The 24,009-nt window shown below is 41.8% G+C and overlaps 1 protein-coding gene across 1 annotated transcript in view; it reads right to left on the minus strand.

Annotated features, from left to right (window-relative positions):
- The window catches only part of LOC137369250 (A disintegrin and metalloproteinase with thrombospondin motifs 19-like), a 593,631-nt gene that overhangs the window by 68,921 nt on the left and 500,701 nt on the right, over positions 1-24,009 (minus strand). The window contains exons 19-20 of the mRNA XM_068030172.1: positions 13,488-13,623; positions 6,885-7,089 (exon numbers count right to left, since the gene is read on the minus strand). Of these exons, the coding sequence (XP_067886273.1) occupies positions 6,885-7,089; positions 13,488-13,623 (341 nt within the window). The remainder of the gene's footprint in view (positions 1-6,884; positions 7,090-13,487; positions 13,624-24,009) is intronic.

The following is a 24,009-nucleotide window of genomic DNA, read 5'->3' on the forward strand; positions in this document are numbered from 1 at the left end:
CCATTTCCTCATTCTCGATGATAATTTCTCCTGTCTGCCTCTAAGGGACCAACATTTATTTTAGCTGCTCGCCTCCTTTTTATATAAGCTCTTACAATCTGTTTTAATATTCCTGATTAGTTTACTCTCATATTCTATTTTGTTTTTCCTTTTCATCAACTTTTTGGTTGCCCCCTGCTGGTTTCTAAAACTGTCCCAATCCTCAGCTTTACTCCTATTCTTTGCAACATTAAAACCCTCTTGTTTTAGTCTAATATTATCCTTAACTTCCCTAATAAGCCATGGATGAACCTTTCTTGCTGAGTTTTTATTTTTTTAATGGAATGTATTTTTGGTGAACATTTTCAGTTGTCTCTTTAAATGTTTTCCACTGTTTTGTTACCACCATACCTTTTAGTCCATTTACCCAATCAACCTCCCCTTTATACCTATGTAACTGACTTTGTTTACATTTAAGATTCTTGTATGGGACTGGAGTATGTTGCTCTCCAACTTCATATGGAATTCAATTGCATTATGATCACTTTTCCTAGAGAAAGCTTTACTATGAGATTACTTATTAAAACTGCCTCATTGCACAATACTCTATGTAAAATATCTTTATCCCTAGTTGTTTCTACAATGTATTGTTCCAGGAAACTGTCACAAAAGCATTCAACAAACTAATTTTCCAGACTACCTTTGTCAATTTGGTTTGTGTACGGTATATGAAGATAAAAGTCCCTAGATTATTACATTGCCTTTGTGGCCCTGTCCTTTTAACAAAATGGTAGGAAGCATTTACCACCAGCTTAATATCTTAAGAATACAATCATGTTAAGTACCATTCCTTAATTTTCCCATCCATAGTTGTTGATGGTGAGTGATTGCTTCCTCTGTGTTTTCATTGTTGTCCACTGATATATTAATAAGGAGCATTGGGCTCATGGCAGACTCTAGATCAATTCAGAGCAGTTCAGTTGGCCGAAGGACCAGGTAGAAGGAAGAAGAGGAAGGGAAAATGCAGTGTTATGGTACCACTGGTTCTGTACTATTCTTGTTGGTTGAATGAGGAACTAGTAAGGAGGATAGGTACCTATTGTCCTTGTGATAGCAGTGTATATAGCTGCCCAATCAGTGAAACATAATTAAATAAAACTTCTAGCATCAGGTTTGGATTATGTTTTAAAAATATACCACTTCTAGACTTTTAAAGGCAAATTTAATACCAAATTCTGAGGAAAATGTACTTATCCTTAAGTAAACTTTATTTATCTGAATGTAAATCCTTAAACTGTTTTATTTCACAAGAGAACATACTGAGCAATATTAAACTCACTTAGTTCAATGAGTACAACCTGTTTTTTTCATAATAATAGGATTAATGCAATATGATTCCTCACGTCAGTATGTCATTTTGCATAACCGAAATAAAATCCAGCAGAAATTGAAATCAGTCCATTCTCGGGTCCAAAATAGGTGACATGCTGCAAGCGTTGCCACGATCCAGACGACCAAGGCTCACCTGGAGTTGGCCCCTGGGCTTCCACAGGCAGCTCATCTAAGGTTGGAGATAGTATTTAGGCCTGCTGCCTCGCCAGCAGAGCACCTCAGGTAAGTCTTCGGTAAAGGTGGACGAAAGCACAGAGAGACGAGCACAGGCTGGCAGCAACCTGCAGCAATACTGTGGTATCGGGATGAGTAGTCAAAAGTAAAAAAAAAACCTTGCCCCATTTCATCGGTGGCCTTTAAATTGGGCCATTTCAGGCATCCATGAGTGAAATGGCAGTGAGCTCGCTACCAGAGATTGGGTGCAGGTCCTCATGCCCAGAATTTTCTAAACTTTGTGCCCATTTTACATCCAAAGAAACATGCACAGCAATTTTTTCCTCAATAATGTCTAACCACCCAGCTGCATTTCAAGCTTCTTGGCATGACCAAAGGTAGCCCTCACTGCTCTCTGTTTAACAATCTCTCAGTGAGTGGTTCTGTCTCAGTTTTTATCTCCATGGTCTAAAAATATTTGTTCATGTAGTGCAGCTTCAAAGTGGTGCTCTGCAGACTACCTCGATAACCCGTGGGCAGACAGTATTACCAGCCACTACCTGCATGGGTTTCTTCATTGAAGCAGTACAATGCAAACAAATTTTTAGCCCCAATTCCACAATCTATAGGGAAGGCCTATGTAAGACAACACCTGCCTGTACCAGGACTAGAAGTTTCCCAACACAAGTAGGTTTGACGAGTTTATCAATCAGAGAAGCAGACTGAATAAATGGCTATTGCTTGCAGTCTTTGGGGAAAAATCTTCAATGCCACCATTTGGCCGGGATTTTACAAAGCTCCCGACGGCAGGCTCCGTGGCGGGGGTGGGGCGGAACATCATTCAAGCAGCAGGCTGCCACGAAGCCCGATGCTGGGAGGGTTGGGCCTGATCTTCCCAGCGGTGTCGAGGCTCTGTGGCGGCCTCCCCCCACAGCTGGGGCGATGGGACCCAAATTAAAATGTTCAAATTAGCAGAATGCATACATTTAAATAAAATTGACTCCAATCTTACCGTCGGGCCACGATCTTCTGGGCGCAGCTGGCACTCATGTGCCTTCACTTCCCCGTCTGGGGAAAGCAGGTGCTGCACTGTTGTTGAAGGGTTCCTCTGGGAACTTTAGTGCAGGGGGCAGGGGAAGGGGTCAAATTTACATCATTAGTGTAGGGGATGGTGGGAAGGGGGTGACCTGTGCACTTTGTTCAGTTTGGGAGGGGGGGAAAGGTCAAGTGTAGAAGGTAAGTGTTTTGTTGGGGGAGAGTGAAAATAATGAATTTTAGTGTTAGTGGAGGGGGGGGGGGGGGGGGTGGGTGGGAAAGGGGCGGCTGATTTTTAATCAGTACAGTTGGGGGGGGTATAACTTTAAACATTTAAATTAGCCGGCAGGCCTTTTAAAAATGGCACCAGCGCCTGCGCACAGGCAGCCGACACCATTTCCAGTGTCAGAGAGCCTGTTCCTTCCATGTGATTTGGGGGGTGGGGGCAGCCCCACTGGCATATTACTGTGGGCTGCCACGAGGAAGATCGCGGTAGCATGGCGGCACCCGCTGCCGCAATCTTCCCCGTGGCAGCCCACAGTAATATGCTTTAAAATCCCAACATTTAAATGTAACTCTTTTCCAACTTTTTTCTGTGGAGAAATAGCCAAAATATCCCAAATATATGCTTAAATTTGGCATGAGTCAAATTCTTTTTTTTCCTCCAGAATAAGTATTACAAAGGTCAAGAAAACATAATATGCCAAATAAGAACCATTAATTATATATTCTGATGAAAGGTCACTGATCTGAAACATTAACCCTGCTTCTCTCACCACAGATGCTGCCAGACCTGCTGAGTATTTCCAGCATTTCTTGTTATTATTTCAGATTTTCAGCATCCGCAGTATTTTGCTTTTATTACATTAAGAAACATTAATTCATCAGTTGGAAACTTACATTAGATTTTTAATGGGAAAAATCCTATTGTTAACTTGAAAAAAAAACTGGCAGCCAAGATGACCACCACAATTTGCATCTGAAACATCTTTGCACATTCCAAGGCCCAACCGGAGCCAGATGTCTAACAAGAAGCCCAGCCAGGACAATGCTTTGGCTAACTGTGTAGATTATCCAGATCATCCTTGTTAATGGGCCATTCAAAGCCATCTTGAGGCATTCATGAATGGAGATGTCCCTTCAGGGGATAAACACTGACATTATTACCTGAGAGAGGTTTTGGGTTTTAGACTTTGAACCATTTGACCATCTCCCCAGGCTGTGAAAATTTGGAGTTTTGTTATACATCAAGAGGCAACCAGTAACTGAGTGTGCAGCAGCAGAGAAGGCTGTGTGCCTCCCTTTCTCTCTCTCCAGAAAACATCAAATTTGAAAACCATCTGCGACTGTGGACCCTCCAAGCTTACAGACTGCTACAGCCAGAGACCAGGGGAAGTGAGCCACCTGCAAGTCTGTCTCCAGGAAAACCAAAGCAAAGCGGGTCAGCCACAAAGTGCACTTTGACCAGCCAAAGACTTCAAGAATACAACTCCAGCTGGAATATCACCTAATCATCCAGCCTCAGACTGTGTATTTAAACTTTTATTTCTTCTGGACTTTAATACAACAAAACAACCTACTTTCCACTTTGTGGTTACCTGACCCGAACCCGATGGGAACCAACAACATGTCAGGTCGCTCTTCTGGGTCTGGCATTTGGGCTCGGGTCGGGTTGGACTCACTCTCTCACCACCTCCGGTATGTGGCTCCAATGTTCATGTACTTTTTGGACTTGAAAGGTTGTTTAGTTACAGTTTTTTTAAGCTTGTGCAGATAAGCAACAAAGTGAAAAACGGAAGCTAGGTTAACTGATGGTCCGGTCAGGTCGGGTCAGGCGCGGGAGAAAATGAAAGGCTCCGGCCGGGTCAGGCTCGGGTCGGATGTGGTTCTGTCGGGCTCGGGTCGGGTTTCATTTGCAGACCCAAGCCGGCCTTTAGTGTGTGTGTGACCCTCGTGTGAACCTGTGCTTGAATGTTTAGCATAGTTTTATCATTATAGATAGGGTTTGAGTGTCAAGTATAATAAACTTACCTCTTTCTTGTTTAAACTCAAGAAAACCTGTCCGATTGGTTCCTTCACGATCACATTAAAGGTAAAAGGTAAAACACTCACTTAAGCACAACCACTGTTGAAAAGGAATAAACCCTGTTGAGGTCAAATAAGAGGAAGGGCAAGAGTGGTGACTGTGACCCCCTCCTCACTTGGCCGTAACACAAATATGAAAAGGCCTTGCATACTGTCTAAGTGAAAATACCAGGTGAGCTGCTTTATATTTCATCTTGTTGAAGCTACATCAAATATGTAACAGGCTTCCCCATCAGCTTCAAGAAGTCATTTTTCCATTGAATTTTCAGAATAATTTTATGTATATGTGTAATTCTTAAAGTTTAAAAGGGTCAGAACATATAGTACCTAATTATCGCCTTCCTAAACTTCATATTGTACCTAACATACCATTAAACCTTTGGAAATGCCATTTAGGAACAGCTGGATCAACAATTAACTTGGATGCACTGTTTTTATTTGAGCACTTACTAATACCAAATGATGTGTTGACGACTGCTGTTTTACAAAAGAATGTTGGAAGACAGAAACTCCACCAGTTTTGAGATATAAAGCATGTATATGGGCATGCAGTGCACAGAATTGTACAACAAAATACTTCGAACCCTGCGCTTAACTGACCCAGACAGGGATTTATTGGACTCTGTCATAATTTTCATGAGGTTATTGCTACACTGATACCAGTTAATGTCCTTGCGTAAGAGAAAGGAGTAAATCCCATCTTTCTTACTACTATGTCCCACATTACAATCATGACTACACTTCAAAAGTACTTCATTGTCTGTAAAGTGTTTTTCTGATGTCCTGAGGTTGTCAGAGTTGCTATTTTAAATCCAAGTTCTTTGTAATTGCTGTGCCATTGTTAAACCAGACTGTCCTTGTAAAACAACAGGGTCAACCAAACATCTTGGAGTTTAAGTTTGTTATATGTGGTTCCTGGCTGAGCTAGCGCAGTTAGAAATCAAAATGATGAGAATTCCAGGTTCACAGTAACTTTATAGCAAGGGAACTATGCCCTGGATTGTTTGGGACTGAACATCGAGACACATCTTGCACTGACTTGAGCTGGGGCTTCTCTTGAATGATATAAAACCTAAGCTCAATAAACAGCCCTATTACCCAGATGCACCAGAACAGGAAGATACTTGTAAACAAGTGAGTTGACTTTGACAGAAGTGTGAACCTGTCATACTTTTCCCTTCAAGCATCTACATTTTGAACTCTTGCTCTGGTTCACAGAATTCTAGCTTTGGCTATTAAGCCCAAATTTATATGGAAGATCATGGGTGAGACCAAAGGATGAATACAAAACTAATCCAATATCTTCCCCAATTCTAAGCCTACAAGCTTGCCTTATTCTACAAAAAAGACACCGACCAATAAAATCCAGTGGGAGTCTTGTTGGTAAGTGCTGCATCTTTGTATTCCACATCTTCTGCTCTTTGCGCTCTGGACACCATTACTTTCTGACAGTATCAACATGGTGCACAGACTCTACCAGAGGTTACACAAAAGAGCCATTTGTTTTCCTAAAATGTTATATTACAGCTATATATTAACCATCAGTTCTGCAGGACATCTTGAAAATTGTGACAAATTCCATGGCATTGTCTTCATATATAGATAACTAATAAATAAAGTTAGTGCAAACTATCAAATGGCCATTGGTTCCAGAGTGTCTGGCATTAGCTTTTGCCTTTGGCTTCCATACAGTTACACTATAATAGTGAAGACAGCATGTATTGTTTATGTGGTGTGAATGGACACCCTTCTGTGGAGCATTAGAACTGGAAATGCAGTGTATTGTAGACTTTTGGTAAATAGACTTGGTACCCACACTGTTGACCATTTACCACTGTCATTAAGATTTCAGACAGACATGGGGATGAGTTCAGTATCAATCCACCCTGCCATGTCCGATGGCCATTAATTTGATGCTTGGGCTACCTTAACTCCCAGTTAGGGTCAGTGGGAGTTGAGGAGGATCTTAGAGGTGGGAAGAGGGGACCCTGGCAGCAGAAGTCCAGACTGTCCTTGTGGGACACACCTGCTCCCTCTGGATCCCACAAAGATAGGTTTGCCCCTTTACTTTTTACCAAGCATGGTGGCGGAGATGGTGCTGCCCCATTCCTGCTACGAAATTATCCCCATTGTTACAGGGAGATACATAATTTTAAAAACATTCTGTGCATGAGCAATGGTACAGAAGATTAACTAGTAGTTACAGTGTAATGCAGAAGGAAGCTGAGAAAGTTTTATACCTCTGACCATATTCCAGCCTCCCATACCGTCAGACAGTCCTGACCTTCACAGCGCTGTAATGAGGCAGGTTTTGACCCAGGACAGTCTTTTTCTCGAGCTCTAATGAATGTTCCATTTTGGAGCTGCTGGGTACAGGTCACTTGTCTGCCTTGAGTTCCTTTACCACAAGTCCGTGAACATGGTGTCCATTCTGTCATCATCCACCTATTGAAAAAAAAGTTTGTACTATCATTCACAATTGCCTATTATCAACAACAAAGAAACCTAGAAAGAGCAAATAAATTAAGACAAGGGCCTTCAAATATCAATGAAACTTCAGGATTGGCAGGGTCCAACTGATATCCCCATCTCTGACGTGGATCCATGACTTAGCACCTGACATGACTAGAGTCGGTCTTTGTGATGCCATCCTCCATCCTGGTGGAAGCTCACGTAATATTTCTAGCCAGTCCCCTTCAGATATCTGTTCATACAAATGTGAGGACACAGGACTGGGATGCTCACACCCCTGTTGAACAGTCCTCCTGTGACTTAGAATTCTTGAGACTTGACCTATCTTGGTCCCAAGAGGCTCATGGTAACACATGTCCCTGGATCTTAACAGCACTTATTCGGTTGAAGAATATCACAGAGAGGCACTGGAGTGGGCATGGTGGTTACGTGAAGCAAAACAGTAAAGCCACTTGGTGATAATGAAGTCCAGTACTCTGAGGTTGATTTTCTTGTTTTATGTATTCAACAGGATTCTTTCAAGGGTTTCTTACTGAACTGTTGGCTTGTTAAGCAGACTTTTCTAATATTTTACATTGGCCTGGAAATTCCTGGAACATTTTAGAATAATTATGACGTAAGAGTGGCGTGGAGCCGCTTTCTTGTGGAGGAATTCGGGTGAAACTGATATACGGTGGCTTTACGCTGAAAAATTGGTAGGGAGAAATTTCCTCAATCATTGTTGCTAATGTTCCCTTTAAGTTGCTTGGGAGCGTGGCCGTGCTGTATTGGGAGTATGCCAGGGGAAAAACAGGCTGCGCTCAAGCAACGTTCCCTTTAAGATACGGGCATGCGTGGCCATGCATCAGTCTTAAAGGGACTGTGCAGTGGAACAAGCTGGCCTCAAAAAGCAAATAAAAAGTTAGAGGGAACAGTGGTTGCCACCGCTTTCAAGATATGTCTGCCAAAACCCCCTGCCACTTATTTACATTGTTACGACCAGGTAAGAAAGGTATCTAGGGTTTTTTTTAACTGTCTTCACCTGGTCTTATTGCAACAGGGTTTGCTTTTTAAACACACTGTGTTTTGAGCTCCCCCACCACTTTTCAATTATAAGGCAAAGAAATGAGCAGACCAGGTTTTCTTAGGTTTAAAGAGGAAAAGTGAAACTTATTAAAGCCTAAACTTAAACTCTAATTTGGTTAATGCCTACAGGTATATACGCTAGCATGCACATGCAATACACACATGCAAATAGGGACAGAAAAGAGAAAAATAAAGTAGAGAGGTTTGAGGCAGTCTCAGAAGGGGGTTTCTTGTTACTGTTTCTGTGTTTCCAACTCACCGTAGAGTCTTTGAATGTAGGCAGCTCTTACTTTTTGTTGGGGCCCAGTATTCTTCTTAAACCTTGTTCACGTAGGAGACTTTTCTCTCTCTGAGGTTAAGTGTCTTCAATGGTTTCTGAAGCTGGTGAGAATGAGATTAGAGCAGACAGGAGAGAGGTGTTCTCAGTGCAGGAGCAAACAGTTTTCTGAGTTCAAAATTCTGTGGTCAGTACAAATTTAAAAAAACAACAGCCAGCCAGTCATGTGACTAAACTGGTCTGACCACTTCTTCTGTGTATTGCAGAAGCGAGGACTGGGTCCCCTGTTCCAACACTGCCTGCTCGCATGCAAATGTCTTTCCAGTCAGGGGCCTGGCAATTCCTTGTGATAGGCCCTCTTTTCTTTCCAGCCACAGTTTTAAGTTTTAATGTTCATGTGGTGAAATAATGTGTGCCTTAGTCTTGGCAGGTGGGGGGCTTGCCTGACACCTCCACACCCAGGGGAACGAGATGCGATTTGAAAAAAAAAATGCGCATTTCATTACAGGGTTTGAGAGAAATGCAAGATACAGAAAGAAAAACCATGCAATTCTCTAATTCATTCACCCATCTTAAAGCTTATTAAAATTGTCTTTTCTGGGCGCCAGGGCTGCTTTAATTCTCCTTTTTTCTCTCAGGAGAGTATGTAGTGGCAGGTCTAGTTGAACTCTCGGAGTCATGCAAAGAATTTTGACTTCATGGGAAGGGTGGTTCCCTTTTCCTCTGACTGTGGGGGAGGATTCTTTGTTAATCTCCCCTTTGTGCAGTTTCCCCCGTAGTTTCCAGCAGTCAGCTTTTAAATGTCCTGCCTTATTTACAATGGAAGTACACAGGCCTCCAGGTCTCACTCTTGCTCACAGCACCTTCCTTTTTGGCTGGAGGAGGGCCCCCTGTGTCTCCTGCTTTTCTTTATCTCCCAGGATTGCCTGGGCTCCTACCACCTTCCCACCCTTTGTACTTTTCGGATTTGTGAGGGTGACTAGGAAGGGTTCTCCTCTGGGAAACCAACTTATAAATTAAAGCAAACTCATTGGCCAGAACGGCCGCATGTCGGGCTCCCTGAACCCGCTGCTCCTCTACATGGGTCTTTATTGAGAATGGGAGAGAGTTTTTAAATTCCTCTAACAGAGTTACTTCTCTGAGAGTCTCATAGCTGAGCTGTATTTTTAAAGCCCTCAGCCACTGGTCAAAAGCCAGCTGCTTACTTCTTTCAAACTCCAGATAAGTTTGATTAGCTTGCTTTTTGAGGGTTCTAAACTTTTGGGGATAGGTTTCGGGTACTAATTTATATGTCCCGACGATAGCATTTTTGATCAGATCATAATTTGATGAACTCTCATCTGGCAACAAGGAATAAATCTCATGGGCTTTTCCAATTAACTTGCTTTGTATTAAAAGAGACCAGGTCGCAGCTGGCCATTTTAGCTGCCTTGCCAGTTTCTCAAAAGACACAAAAAACACTTCCACATCTTCCGCATTGAATTTTGGAATTAATTGAGCGGGTTTTAGCAATCTTGTACCCAGCCCCGAATTCTGCTCCTCCATATTCCATGCTTTCACTGCAGTTACTCTGTCACCACCCACTCCCCCCCCCCCCCCCCAACCCCACTCCCCTAGCTAACTCAAGCCACTTCAGCTCTCTCTCTTTGGATTCTTTCTAGAATATTCTCTCTCTCTCTCTCTACTGGCTCTCTCTTTCTTTCTCTTGTCTTTCTGTTTCTTCATATTCCTTCTGGAAGGCTCTCTCTTTCTCCCTCTCCTGTCTGTCTCTTCCTCTTTCCCTGTCTTCTAATTCAAATTTCCTTTGTTCCTATTGTAACTTTTCTAGCAGTACCCTCTCTGGGTCTACTTCTAACACTGCCTCTGCTTCTTCAGATTCAAGGGAAAAATGGTTGGCCACTAGCCTTCGAAGTTCAGACTTCCTAGCCTTGCCACAGTACAGTGATCCCACACTGCTCAGCTATTTTCCTCAACTCCTCCATAGACAGTGCTTTTAACTTATCTCAAATTACTTCACCCTGGCTTGGAAAGCTACTCGCTTCAGTTGCAGACACGTTCGTATTCAATCACACGCAACCACAAGAAAACCTGTATTAATCTTGCTCTTTTTTGATTGGAAACAATTTGGCTTCCCACTTCCAATTTCTCTTGTTGGTCTATGGGCAAAATTCCGGATGCTAGCACCCAAATTTCTGTTACGACCAGGTAAGAAAGTATCTCGGGGTCTTTTACTATCTTCACCTGGTCTTATTGTAACAGAATTTGATTTTTAAACACTGTGTTTTGAGCTCCCCTTTGTTGAATCCTTGTTCACCACTTTTCAATTATAAGGCAAAGAAATGAGCACACCAGGTTTTCTTAGTTTTAAAGAACAAAAGTGAAATTTATTAAAACCTAAATTAAACTCTAATTCAGTTAATGCCTATGAATATATGACGTGCCCAAGCTAGCATGCACATGCAAATAGGGACAGAAAAGAACAGAAGAAAAATAAAGTGGAGAGGTTTGAGGCAGTCTCAGAAGGGGGTTCTTGTTACTATTTCTGTGTTTCCAACTCGCTGTAGAGTCTTTGATTGTAGACAGCTCTTACTTTTTGTTGGGGCCCAGTATTCTTCTTAAACCTTGTTCACGTAGAAGACTTTTCTCTCTCTGAGTTTAGGTGTCTTCAATGGTTTCCGAAGCTGGTGAGAACGAGATGAGAGCAGACAGGAGAGAGATGTTCTCAGTGCAGGAGCAAACAATTTTCTGAGTTCAAAATTCTGTGGCCAGCTCAAATTCAAAAAACAACAGCCAGCCAGTCATGTGACTAAACTGGTCTGACCACTTCTTCTGTGCATTGCGGAAGCAAGGACTGGGTCCCTTGTTCAAACACTGTCTGCTAGCATGCAAAAGTCTTTCCAGTCAGGAGCCTGGCAATTCATTGTGATAGGCCCTCTTTTCTTTCCAGTCACAGTTTAAAGTTTCAATGTTCATGTGGCAAAAAAATGTGTGCCTCAGTCTTGGCAGGTGGGGGGCTTGCCTGACAGCATAGACCTTGTCCTCATAACTTTTATTTTGGCACAGATTTATGCCCAAAATGTAGCTGCAGCACAGCCCGAAGTCACCTGATATTACAGTAACTGAGATTTCTGGAGTTTGATCGTGATTCTGTTCATAATTTTTTTTGATTTTCTCCTGCTGAGACCTACACTATACTTAACTGAAGTTATGTTAGTCTCAACGGGCCCTAAACTCTTCGGCCCATCTGCAAAAGGACTAAGCAGCTGGAATAACCTTTTCAGTAGGCACATCCCATAATAATAGAAGAGGAGCAGGAGAGGCAAGAGGCTCCAAGACCGATGACAGAAGATAGCAGCCCAGTCGCTACGACCCCTATTAATGGTTCTGCACTGGTATTTGTTCTGGACTTTGTTTTCTGCTCTGGCATAGGGAAATAGGGAATTTGGCTGTAAGTTTCTATTAGCCAGATTGGTGTAGAAACTGTGGTAAATTTTGACATCAATGGAACATTGTTGCAGAGCTGTTGTATGTAGAGACTAAGAGAAGGGTACATCCGAGTTGGTCTTCTACTTTGACTACATTCTTATTTCCTCTTCTTGTGAGTTAGCATCGAGGAATTATCTGCCAAAATTTGTGTTCATTCAAAGCTTGTGAACTCAACCACTTGCTGCTTTGACAAATTATTCAGGTAACCTGCCCTGTCTTTTTTCTAAGATTAACTTAATTCAGGGGCAATTCTGGCATAAATACCAGTGCATAAATGCCAGAATTTCTGGGACAGCCCCTTTAATCCTTATTGTCCTACTATTTTCATACATGCATCACTTTGAGTTGGGTGCATCTTCTGGCAGCAACCAATTCTACCAGAATATACCATGTACTTTAGAACTGGCGTAACTCTGATTTACCTGACTTATGCTCCAAATCTGGCCCCTTATTGCAAAAGGACATCACCGCTACATAAAAAAATGCAATTTCAGGCAGGAGATATTTGCTTGTACTGGGTAGGGAAACTAGCCATTCAGGTACCTGTCTATAGTGGTGTCTGTAGTTAAAGGAGAGGGAAGGCCTGGGAAACTACTGTGTAAAGTGCTCCCAATCATTATTATTTCAAAAATGAAACAAGTTATATATAAACTGTTCGGAGATACCTTACTTTCATCAGTGTACTTTGTCTGCCATGAACCTGCTACTTCAGATCTTTTGTTTGCCTTCTGAGCCATACCAGTGATATATATTTTGGGGTTAGGCTGCAAACATCCTGAACAAACTTCAAACAGCTAGTACTAGTTCAGTATGCAGCAGTATGAAGTTAATGTTACCTTTCTCAATTTGGGCACTTCCAGGCTGATTCAAAATACCACTTCCAGAGAAATGAACAGAGCAGGAAACAAGCAGGTTGCCTTAACACTAGACATAAAAACTATTGGTAATTAACTGTAGATTACTACTTGCGAAATCAGCAGTCTTGACACCACAATTGTTAAGTGAAGACCACGAAACATCAAAGACATGAAGCACACAGAGTGCTGACAACTGCTCAGGCACAAGAACTAACCAAAATCGTAACAAAGCGAATGAAGCAGAGTGACTTCAAAGCTGCATTCTAAGCTCAGGCTAAGCCTGACAGCTACTAGCTACTCAAGTTTTATTGTTGTAGTCTTTGATATTAGCGATTAACTCATTGATTAGGTCAAAGGTTTGTAATTACGCCAAGATATTCAGTATGCTCCATCAAATTATACAGGCACTGTCTTATCCAAAAGATTTACCAATTTTTTTTTGTCAGGAAATACAAAGAGCCAGGAGAGCTGTATATGATGAATGATGTCACATAGAAGTGAACTGACAAAGCACTTCAAAGCTTTTAAACACATGACATCATTATGTATATGCCAATGAGTAGTAAACAGTTATTTCATGAAGGCAGCACCCTTTCAACAAAATCTATGAATATTTGTTCTACTAGAACATGCAGTACTCTACATGTTGTCAGTTAAAATAGATCAATGTGTATATTATTTATTACCTGGTCTGACACGGCTGTTGATTGCATTTGCGGACTAGTGATTCAGGTTTTCTCAGCTGTTTGCATTTTCTATTGTCCACAACAGTTGTAGTTTTGCTCATGACTTTTGTACAAGTCACAAGTGTTTTTCTTTCTCCTGGATAAATAAAATCACAATTGGAAACAGTTTTCTTTATTAAAAATGCTCAATGTTCACAAAGCTATGTCTCTCCACTTTCATGATCAAACAGAGGTGCAGACTGCCTCCCACTATTTTTGTTTTGATTGGAAAGATGGGGAAACCCTTTCCTTTCATTCAGGAGAAAATAAGTTATTAGTGGAAGAGGCCAAGTAGGATTTCAATAAAGGCAAGTAAATACTTGTGTATTATGCCAACTATAGTTATATAGTAGGTGGTATTCAGCATAACCATTGCAAAACCATCACTTGGAGGTAAATGTCAAAACCTGTTACACAACAAGTTTATTTTTATTATGAATGGTTAAAGCACAATATCAGTAGTTAATTATGTGAAATAGTTACAGAAGCATCACAAACACCTACTGCAGAGATCTGAGGTCTTGCATCATTTTGCTTATAGTAATCCATATTTTAAATTAGAAAGATGCACTTAATAACAATAGCAAACAAATGATCTAGGGTAAAAATTCTGAAATCTCCACAATTTTGGGTCAACTAACTTTAATTTTGGCATCTGCGATCCAGATGTTGTGCATAGGATTTTTTTTTTACTGTTTAGTAAATGATAAAAGCAATTTTACATTTTGATAGAAATTCTCACATAGAAGAGTACATTTCAAAATGTTTTACATTAAGGAGGGCAAAATGGTAGATGCCAAACAGGAAGGGAAAATGATTAATGTTAAAGTAATGTTAAAGTAGGGGATGGTGGGAAGGGGTAAAGTGCATAGTTTGTGAACTTTGGGGTGGGGGGGGGGGAGGTCAGGTGCACGAGGTAAGTATTTCAGGTGGGTGGGGGGGGTGTGGGGAGAAGGCAAGGAATGAATTAGATGGTTATTTTGGGGGGGGGGTGGGAGAGGAGCTAGAAACATTTATTTAATTTCAAATCACTGTTTCTTTAAGCCTTTTAAAAATGGTGTCAGCGCCTGCGATGTCATTGCTGGGGATGGACTGCCCACCCCATCCACGTCAGCGAGCTTATAAAATCCAGCCCAATAAGTGAGAGAAAACAACATCCTAGCTAGGTCATTAGCATCTTAAACTAACCACTATCTCAAACACTTTTTTTGATTTGCAGGAATATAGTATGCTTTTCCAACACACCATTTAGAATAACCCTTTGTCGGATCCTTTCTGTGGAAAAATGCTCAAAAGATCTTGAACCATGACAGCACCCTTGGGGTAGGGAGGGGAAAAGATCAGCCAGGGCTCCTGGTCCTGATTACTGTCCTGGAAAGTTTACTAATATGATGCAAGACTTCAAGTCTCTGTAGTAGGATGAGAACAGGATTGGCTTTAGTTGCAATGCACTCTGTGGGTATCTATCTTACTGTCATTCAGAATAAACTCAAACACTTGGGTAACAAAGTCAATGGGGGAGAAATTCATTCGCATAGCGCCGTTTCTAGCATATCAGTGAAGAATTGGCCGCATCTTTGCAGCAGGAGGTCTGAGCTGCGACTCATTTGGGGGTTTATATTTATTTGCTGGCAGTAATTCACGAAGGAGATCTATCCCTAGGCAGCAGACATGCCCTTTCAGCCACTTCATGGAGACTGATATCTCCACTAATGCTTTCCCTGCTGTAATGGGAGCTGCTTCCTTCCCACTGACAGTGCCTCCATGGTGCCGTTGCTGTTACTGCTGATGGCCAGACACTGCCCACATTGCAAATGCAGATGGACGTCCTACTCAGGGAATATGCTTATTACACCTCCTGGCGCTGGAACCTGGCCACCGTCCCTAATTGGACAGGCTCCCGGAGATGGCTTCTTAATTGGCCACCTCCAGGAAGATGGCTTACATCATTCCACCATGGCCTGCATTCTCGACCCGAATTCATCTCGATGTCGAGATTGTCACCCACCCAGGAAAATTCAGCCCATAGAATCTTAAAGTGCAAAAGGAGGTAATTTGGCCTAATGTACCTGTGGACTGTGGCAGTTACTAGGAGGTGCATGAGTGCCCCAGGGATAGTTTTCCCTCTGATTTTCCCTCCTTGCTGTAGTGAGGTGCCATCATAAATTAGAATCAAAGTTTAATTTAGCTTTTTAGAATATCTGTTTCTTTCTTTCAATTGGAAGTAACTTCCGTAGGCGAGGACAATTAGGTAGGATTGCGAACAAAATCCGTTCCTAACCAGTTTAGCAAATTTACAAAATCATATAGAATATGAAGACTTAAAATGCCTTGCACAAACATCATGCCTGTGGAGAAATGCCAGTTATAAGAATACATCAGTACTGGCAAAAAAACACCAGTATGAATATTTCAGTGAAATGTCACATACGATACCAAAAAAGAGAATGAAATATGCCTGCATAGTCCTTCAAAAGCTATTGTTCCCAGGAGGAGATGATTTGAAAATAATCTGCTGTTATTTAAGTCTAGACAGAATTTGATTACTGTTAAAGAAACACAAAAGTTTTGGACTAAGGTAGTAATTACACAGCCAATCTACCATCAATCAATATGCATTACCCATTTTTTCTGCAGCAACAGACCTTGTACTGAGGTTTAGTTTCCATAGAAACAAATGCTTTTAACTATCTGCAACACAATGTTACTCAACAGAAATGTTCCTCAAATCTACCATAAAGTCAGTTTAACCATTCGTTGTTTCACCAAGTTTAAGTGAGCTAACATGCAAAGAAATGTATTAATGCTATTTAATTTATTCAAATTAGTTTATTCACAGTTTTATAGCAGAAATGCAACAGAGACAATTTCATAGTTTTTTTTTGCACACAGCTTTGCTTGCAGTTGGTCGAGGTCTTATTTTTATTCCCTCCCCCAATGCATTATTTATTTTTGGGCTGCACGGAAGTAATTACTATTATTAAACTGGAAATACAAAGGCCATTTACAAACTTCTGATAGTGGAAAATTACTTTCAATATTTAGCAATTATGTGAACTTATTTATATGAAATAGGTTTATAATTTTCCTGCACACACTATACAGAGGAAACCTTTTCCCGTAGTCTTTTCAAAGAAGCATGGTATTCAAAATGAACTTTATTTTTCATCTCAATCCCAACCATTGGTTTCACATTGAACAGCATACAAATTTATAAAATTTTGGCTGAGTATGGCGAAACACCATATAAAATCTGACACAAAGTACATTTGGGTATTGATAGACTAATGAAACATTTGCTGCAATTGCACTGCATTATGCATGAGGATTCTAATGATTTCCTCATGGAAATCAAACTCTTTGACAATTCTTTGATTGAAATACAAAGGTATATATAGAAAGAGTACTACAAACACTTCACAAAGTCACTGCTGGGTCCAGTAGAAGCCACATGCAGGGTGTTGCTCAATTTTCATTTACCTGTTTCTGTACAGGTAGGTTCCTACAAACTTACTGTGCTAGATTCTGGGTGCAGTATTTTTATTCACCTTAGAAATCAGTAAATGGAAGCTAGGACCAGATTTTTAAACCAACTTTTCTGCTAAGGCAGTTGATAAATGAAATCAAGGAAATCCCTTCCTTCAATAAATAACTTTCTTGCTTTCCCAACTTTCTCCATGTGCATTTTGACTGTCGCTCTGGACCCAAGCCCATCGTTCTATTTCCACTTTTGCTTTTCTTTACTTCTTTTCTCTTTACCCCTCCTGGACCCTTCTCTTCTATCATCATGCCACTTTCACTTCTCCACGCTCAGATATTCTGTTCTCCCAATTTCCTACCCTAACCCTTTAGTACTCCTTGACCTTCCTGCTCTCTTGCTGCTTTCCCAGGCTTGACTCCCTCTTAGATGAGCCTACAAGCTTCCCTCTGTGCCTCTTCTGGCATCCTCCGAAGGGCTCATTGAGGCACTCAGCACTCATGACGAGCAGTAACCCCAATTGCCCCATCCCACTCACTCGTCGACCTTCCCACTCAGTGCACTTGTTGGGAGTTAATCTTGCCAATCTCCTACCCGTCCAACTCACCCCTTCAACTGCTGACCCTGAGGACTCTGCTCTCACCACCTCACTATGCATGTCTTCCAGAATGTCTGTTAATGTGAACAAGGCCCTTGCCATCTATGAGCTTATTGTGGATGATTGCATCGATATCACGGCCTTAACGGAAACCTGGCTGAAGAGTGATGACACCTTACCACTCAATGGAGCCTCCCTGCCCTGCCTAGATATATCTTCTACCACTTGTTCCATCAAGACCATTGTGGTGGTGGTTTGGGTGCTTATCACCAAATCTCACCTTGGTCTCTCACCCTACTCCTCTGGCACTTTCTCCTCCTTTGAGCATCTGACCTTGTTCCACCCCTCTTTCAAAATCTGTTCAAGTACGCCAAAACTTTTCTCACCAAGATATCTTCATTGCTTTCCTCCCTCAGCACTGAATAACTTCTTATCCTCCGTGATTTCAATTTCCATCTTAACTCATCATGCTGTCTCTCCTCTGAGGTCACTGCCCTCTTATCCTCGCTAAATCTCTCCCTCCAAGTAAACTCGCCAATCCATACTCTTTGACCTTGCCATTTCACGTGGTCTTGCTATCAATCACAGATAAGGCCTTCTCTGATCACTTCCTTGTACCACTCTCCACTCACATCCATCTTACACGTCCCAACCCTAATTCTTTCTAGATGCACCCCGGAAAAATCTATCACCCAATTCACTTACAACTGCACTTTCAAAATCCCATTGTCTAGCCTTTGGCCCTCCGTTTGCCACAACATTTGTCTAGCTACTGATTTGCTCAAACACACCCTCAACCCCACCTTTGATGTCTTAGGAACCAATAAAACCATTACTCTCTCCCACCCTGGTCACTCCCCTGGTACGGCCCCTCCCTTAAGTCCAAAGGATGCAAACTTGAAAGGATATGGTGGCAACTGGTTTATTCATCCACTGCCAGATCAAGCTGGACTACATAAAGCATAATCATGTCCTGCTCTCGTCTGCTAAAACTGCTCACTATTCTGGGATCATCCTCAATGCAAAGATAACCCCTGGCTTCTTTTCTCAACTGCAATCCATCTTCTTAAACTCCTCTCCCCTACTTCCTCCACCCTCATCTCCAACAATATGTATGAAGAGCTCATGGACTTCATTGTCACAAAGATTGAGACCATTTGATCAGCTGCCTCTGCTGCTTCCTCCCTTCCTTTATACTTCTGGCTGGACTATCACATTCTACCCTCTGTAAATTTTGAGGTCATCCAAAACTCTGCTGCCCATGTCTTAATTCGCACAAAATCTTGTTCACTATCATTAATTCTGGACTCCATCCCCAATTTTAATCTCTCCTTCAGCCGCCTCGGCCCTAAGCTCTGGAATTCCCTTCCTACACCTCTCTGCCACTCTATCTCAGTTTCCTCCTTAAGACACTCCTTAAAATCTACCTCATTGACCAAGCTTTGGCCTTACCTAGTATCTCCTTATGTCAGGTTTTATTTTATAATGCTCCTGTGAAGTACCTTGCGATGTTTTACTATGTTAAAGGCACTATACAAATATAAGTAGTTGATGTTTCCTAAAGGATCATAAAAATATAAGGGATCAAGTCTGCTCCGCCATCTCAGCTCTTTTTTTTTACTTTCCAACATTAATTGTGGACCCACCTGGGACTAAGCCACAAATCATCCTATACAATCAGCATACAAAACCAAGCACCTGATCAAGCACATGAGCCATTCAGAGAATGCTTCTAGTTTGAATGCAACTGATAAGCATTAACTAATTACTGGGATACAGTTTCACAAGTCCTCTGGTACCTTGCCCAAGTGGCCATTTCTCAGATGTGAGCTTAATATTGGGTATGTGAGGATAGGGGAAATCACAGCAGAAGGTGATTCTATCCTCATTCAAAGTCTGCGCATATGTACTTTCAGCAGAACTTGCTGGATACTAACTAGCATAGATGGATGAACAATTTTAGCAATCGCACTGCTCCCTTGATTGGAATTACTAATTTAGCACAGATAGGGAATCAAGCCTGGGAACTTTTCGGCCTGTATGGCTCAGTTACTAGATACATTTACTGAGCTATCAGGAAAGTAATTACAATGATTCATTGAAAATGGCAAATTGTAGAGAATTAAATTTGTCTGGAGGGAAAATTAACTTCACAATTAACATTCATCTAGCGTTGTACCTCATTACTGGGCAATGAAACATTTTACTCAAATAACAACAGTTACTTCAAAGTATTTCACTGCATGTGAAATGCTTTAGAGTATTTCTGATACATCGTAAGGATTTATATAAATGCTGTGGGAATATTTTTCACCTTCACCACCAGGATGCTAACTTGGCAGAACAGATCACCTGCCCGTTATAGAATGTGCAGTTATTCATTTGATGAAGTTGAAAATTACCCCCCAGTTATTCTTGTCATCCCATGTGATTTATCTATATGAGCATTGAACATATGAACATAAGAAATATCAGCAGAAGTAGGCCATTTGATCCTTCAAGCCTGCTCCACCATTCAAAAAGATCATGGCTGATTTTCTACAACTCCACCTTCCCCAACATTTCTTATATCCCTTCTTTCCCTTAGCACCCAAAAATTTATCGAACTCGATCTTGAATCAATGACTGAGCATACACGGCTCTGTGGAGTAGAGAATTCCAAAGATTTACAACCCTTTGAGTGACCAACCCATTGTAGAGAACAAGGAAGAGAGTGTTAGACTGAATCTTCCCTCATTTAATTTGTTGTACGTAATAGTTAGTACCTGTAGACAATTTTACATGTTTTTTACTAAATCACAATGTCCTTCCCTCTCTCCACTCCAGAGATGTCTGTGCTTCTCTGGTAGATAGTTACTTCTCATCAGCCTGAAAAAGTATTTCACAGCTAAAGAGGTGCCTTAGAGGTCCTAATATTCTGTAGTTTCTCCAGAAGTACTTTGTTGTTTGGGTCAGTTCTTCTCAGTTATCTGCGGAAATGATTGTAACTGTCAATGGCATGAAAACAGTGAAGGCAATGTAGGATGGTAATTACAAGCATGTGTGTTGTTTTGTACAGACTAAACATTACCAAGGTTCTCACCCAACGAATAGCAGTGTTTGCACAGTATTTTTGCTCAATGTGCATGGCGTTCACAATTGTTCTCAAACACCAGTGAAACAGACAGGGCTACTAAGAATCAAACTGAGCAGGGTTTTGCAACATTACCCATCATTTGCTGAACTAGGGTTGCTGCAGCACACACACGACTGTAAAAAAAGAACCTGTCCTCTTTACAGTTACGTCTGGCTACATAGTGTTATTACCATCTAACCAACAATGCAAAAAACAGAGGGTTCTTATAAACATCCTTCCATATAAAAGCTACAATGTGTTGGTACTTTACATATTTGAGGGTAGAATTTCCATGAGAGTTTTCCCGATCTCATAGCCTTGGCGGAAATGCTGAAGAATTGATGTAAGCAACTGTTTCTGTCATCTCTTCCTCCTGGCTGGAGATTGGAAGAACCCCATGGAAATTTCAGGTATATTATGTTAAAGTTCAGGGGATGATGAAGAAAAGAAAATTTAGAATGGGGCTGAATTTCTCATCAGCACAATAGCGGTGGGTGTCAAAATTTGCTCAGTGTTTCAGTGTTAATATAAAATCCCTTACCTCAATGAATGCAAAAATTCAGGGCAGAACATCAGTTGGGTGGGATCTCCACCCGCCCCTTGTCTAGGCTGCTGAACTTGGTCCATTTCCCGGGGCAGGGTATTTCACACATGTAGAGTGAACATTGTGCCCTTTTACAGCAGTACTGTAATGCCCTCCTCATGTGAGTTGGGGACGGGGAAGAAGAAAACTACAAGAGTGGATTGGCACAGATTATCACGGATAGTGGTTTTGCTTGAAGAGAAACACAGGCTGAGTTTTGTTTTGAAGATGGGGGTCCCGGCAGCAGGCGGAAAGGTGGGGGAAGATCTGACTTCAGCCCTCTGTCAGACCCCATTGCAATTCCACAGCGGGCAAGCAATTAGCCCTCAATTGCCCCTAAAGGAGAGACACCGCCCACCGACCCCACTAGGAGGCTGCCAGCTAGGTATTACTTGGCAATGTCTAGCCACAGCTGTGGGCCCCTCTGCCTTCTATTAAATTGAGGCAGAAGCAGGAAGAGGCCCTTAAGTGACCATTAATTGGCCACTTAAGGTCCTCAATTAGTCTGGGGCAGGACAGCCGTCCTTGGCCTTCCCCGCCCTGAGCTAAATTAAAAGATATTAGTAAGGCGATGGGCACTTCGCTCCTCCACTCCCTCCACAGCCTTCTGATGCAACTTTATGGGCCAATTTTACCTTCCTGCCCCGAGAGAGCCCATAATATTCAGCCCCCATTCCTTTAAAATCAAAATGTTTACATTTTCTCCTTTGATTGAGGCAATCTATCAATCTGTAATTAATTGCCCTATGCTACGTCATTCTTTAAATTTGAATCCCTTCTCCCACACTGCTAACACTAATGATAGATGCCAGCAATGCACTTGGACTTATGGTGCCTAACATCACTAAGATACAAATTACAAGGAATAGACAGTATGATGTGATCCTGCCCATACTTCCATGGGTGTCCTATATGCTCTGAGTCATTTCTGGCATAAAAATCCCAGAAATGCTGTTGAGTTGCAGGGAGTTGGCCAATAATTCTCCTCTGACCAACTGGGTTCTGCCAGTTTACTGTCATAACTAATCACGAAAAATTGGCAATCAGACTGGAAGGTAGTATATTTGGTGTTCCCCAGGGGTCGATATTGGACTACTGCTCTTTTTGATATATATATTAATGACCTATACTTGGGCAGAATTTCAAAGTTTTCAGTTAACATGTAACTTGGAAATGTAGTAAATAATGAGAAACATAGTGACAGACTGGTGAAATGGGTCGACACATGGCAGATATAATTTAACACAAGTGATGTAATTGAATGCAGTTTGATTGAAAGAATGAGGAGATGCAATATAAATTAAAGGATACAATTTTAAAGAGGTTCAGGAAAGAGAGACTTGTGGGGGGTGGGTGCTGTACTACAAAACTCTTTGAGGTGGCAGGGCAAGTTGAGAAAGCTGTTGAAAAAAAGCATAGGGGACCCTTGACTTTTTAAATAGAGGCATAGAGTACAAAGCAAGGAAGTTAGGTTAAACCTTTATAAATTACTGGTGAGGCTCCAGCTGAAGCATCCAATTCTGGGGACCACACTTTAGAAAGGATAGGAACATAGCAACATAGGAGCAGGACTAGGCCATTCAACCCTTCAAGCCTGCTCCCCAATTCTAGGTCATGGCTGATCATCTGCCTCAACACCATATTCCCACACGCTCCCCATACCCCTTGATGTCATTAGCAACTAGAAATCTATCAATCTCTGTCTTGAACTTACTCAGTGACTAAGCTTCCACCACCCTCAGGGGCAGACAATTCCGAGGATTCACCACCCTTTGAGTGAAGGAGTTCCTCCTCATCTCAGTCCTAAATGACTTGCCCTTTATTTTGAGAGTGTATCCCCTGGTTCTGGACCCCACAGCCAGAAAAAACATCCTTTCTGCATCTATCCTGTCGATCCCTTCAAGAATTTTGCAAGTTTCTATGAGATTGCCTTTCATTCTTCTAAACTCCAGAGAATACAGGCCCAGTCTCCTCAATCTCTCCTCATAGATCAATCCCACCATCCCAGGAATCAGTCTGGAGACCCTCCGCTGCACTCCCTCTATGGCAAGTATATCCTTCCTCAGGCAAGGTGACCAGAACTGCACACAATATTCCAGGTGCGGCCTCACCAATGCTCTGCACAATTGCAGCAAAACTTCTTTCCTCCTGTACTCAAATCCTCTTGTGATGAAGGCTAACATACCGTTTGCCTTCCTAATTGCTTGCTGCACCTGCAGTCTAGCTTTCAGTGACTTATGAACAAGGACACCTAAGTCCCTTTGGACATCAACACTTTCCAATCTCTCACCATTTAAGAAATACTCTGCACCTCTATTCCTCCTACCAAAGTGGATAACCTCACACTTATCCACATTATATTTCATCTGCCTCATTCTTTGCTACTCACTCAGCCTGTCCAAATCCCCTTGAAGCCTCTTTGCATCCTCCTTACAACTCACATTCCCACCAAGTTTTGTGTCATCCGCAAATTTGGAAATATTATAATTGGTCCCCACATCCAAATCATTGATACTGATTGTGAACAGCTGGGGCCCAAGCACCAATCCTTGCGGTACCCCACCGGTCACAGCCTGCCAACCTGAAAATGATCCATTTAATTCCTACTCTCTGTTTTCTGCCTGTTACTCAATCCTTGCTAGTATATTAGTGTATACGCACACTCAGAGGCTGAGCTTCAAACCCTTGGTCGATGCATTCACGGAGGTG

This window comes from Heterodontus francisci, chromosome 4, assembly GCF_036365525.1.
Source record: "Heterodontus francisci isolate sHetFra1 chromosome 4, sHetFra1.hap1, whole genome shotgun sequence".
NCBI lineage: Eukaryota > Metazoa > Chordata > Chondrichthyes > Heterodontiformes > Heterodontidae > Heterodontus > Heterodontus francisci.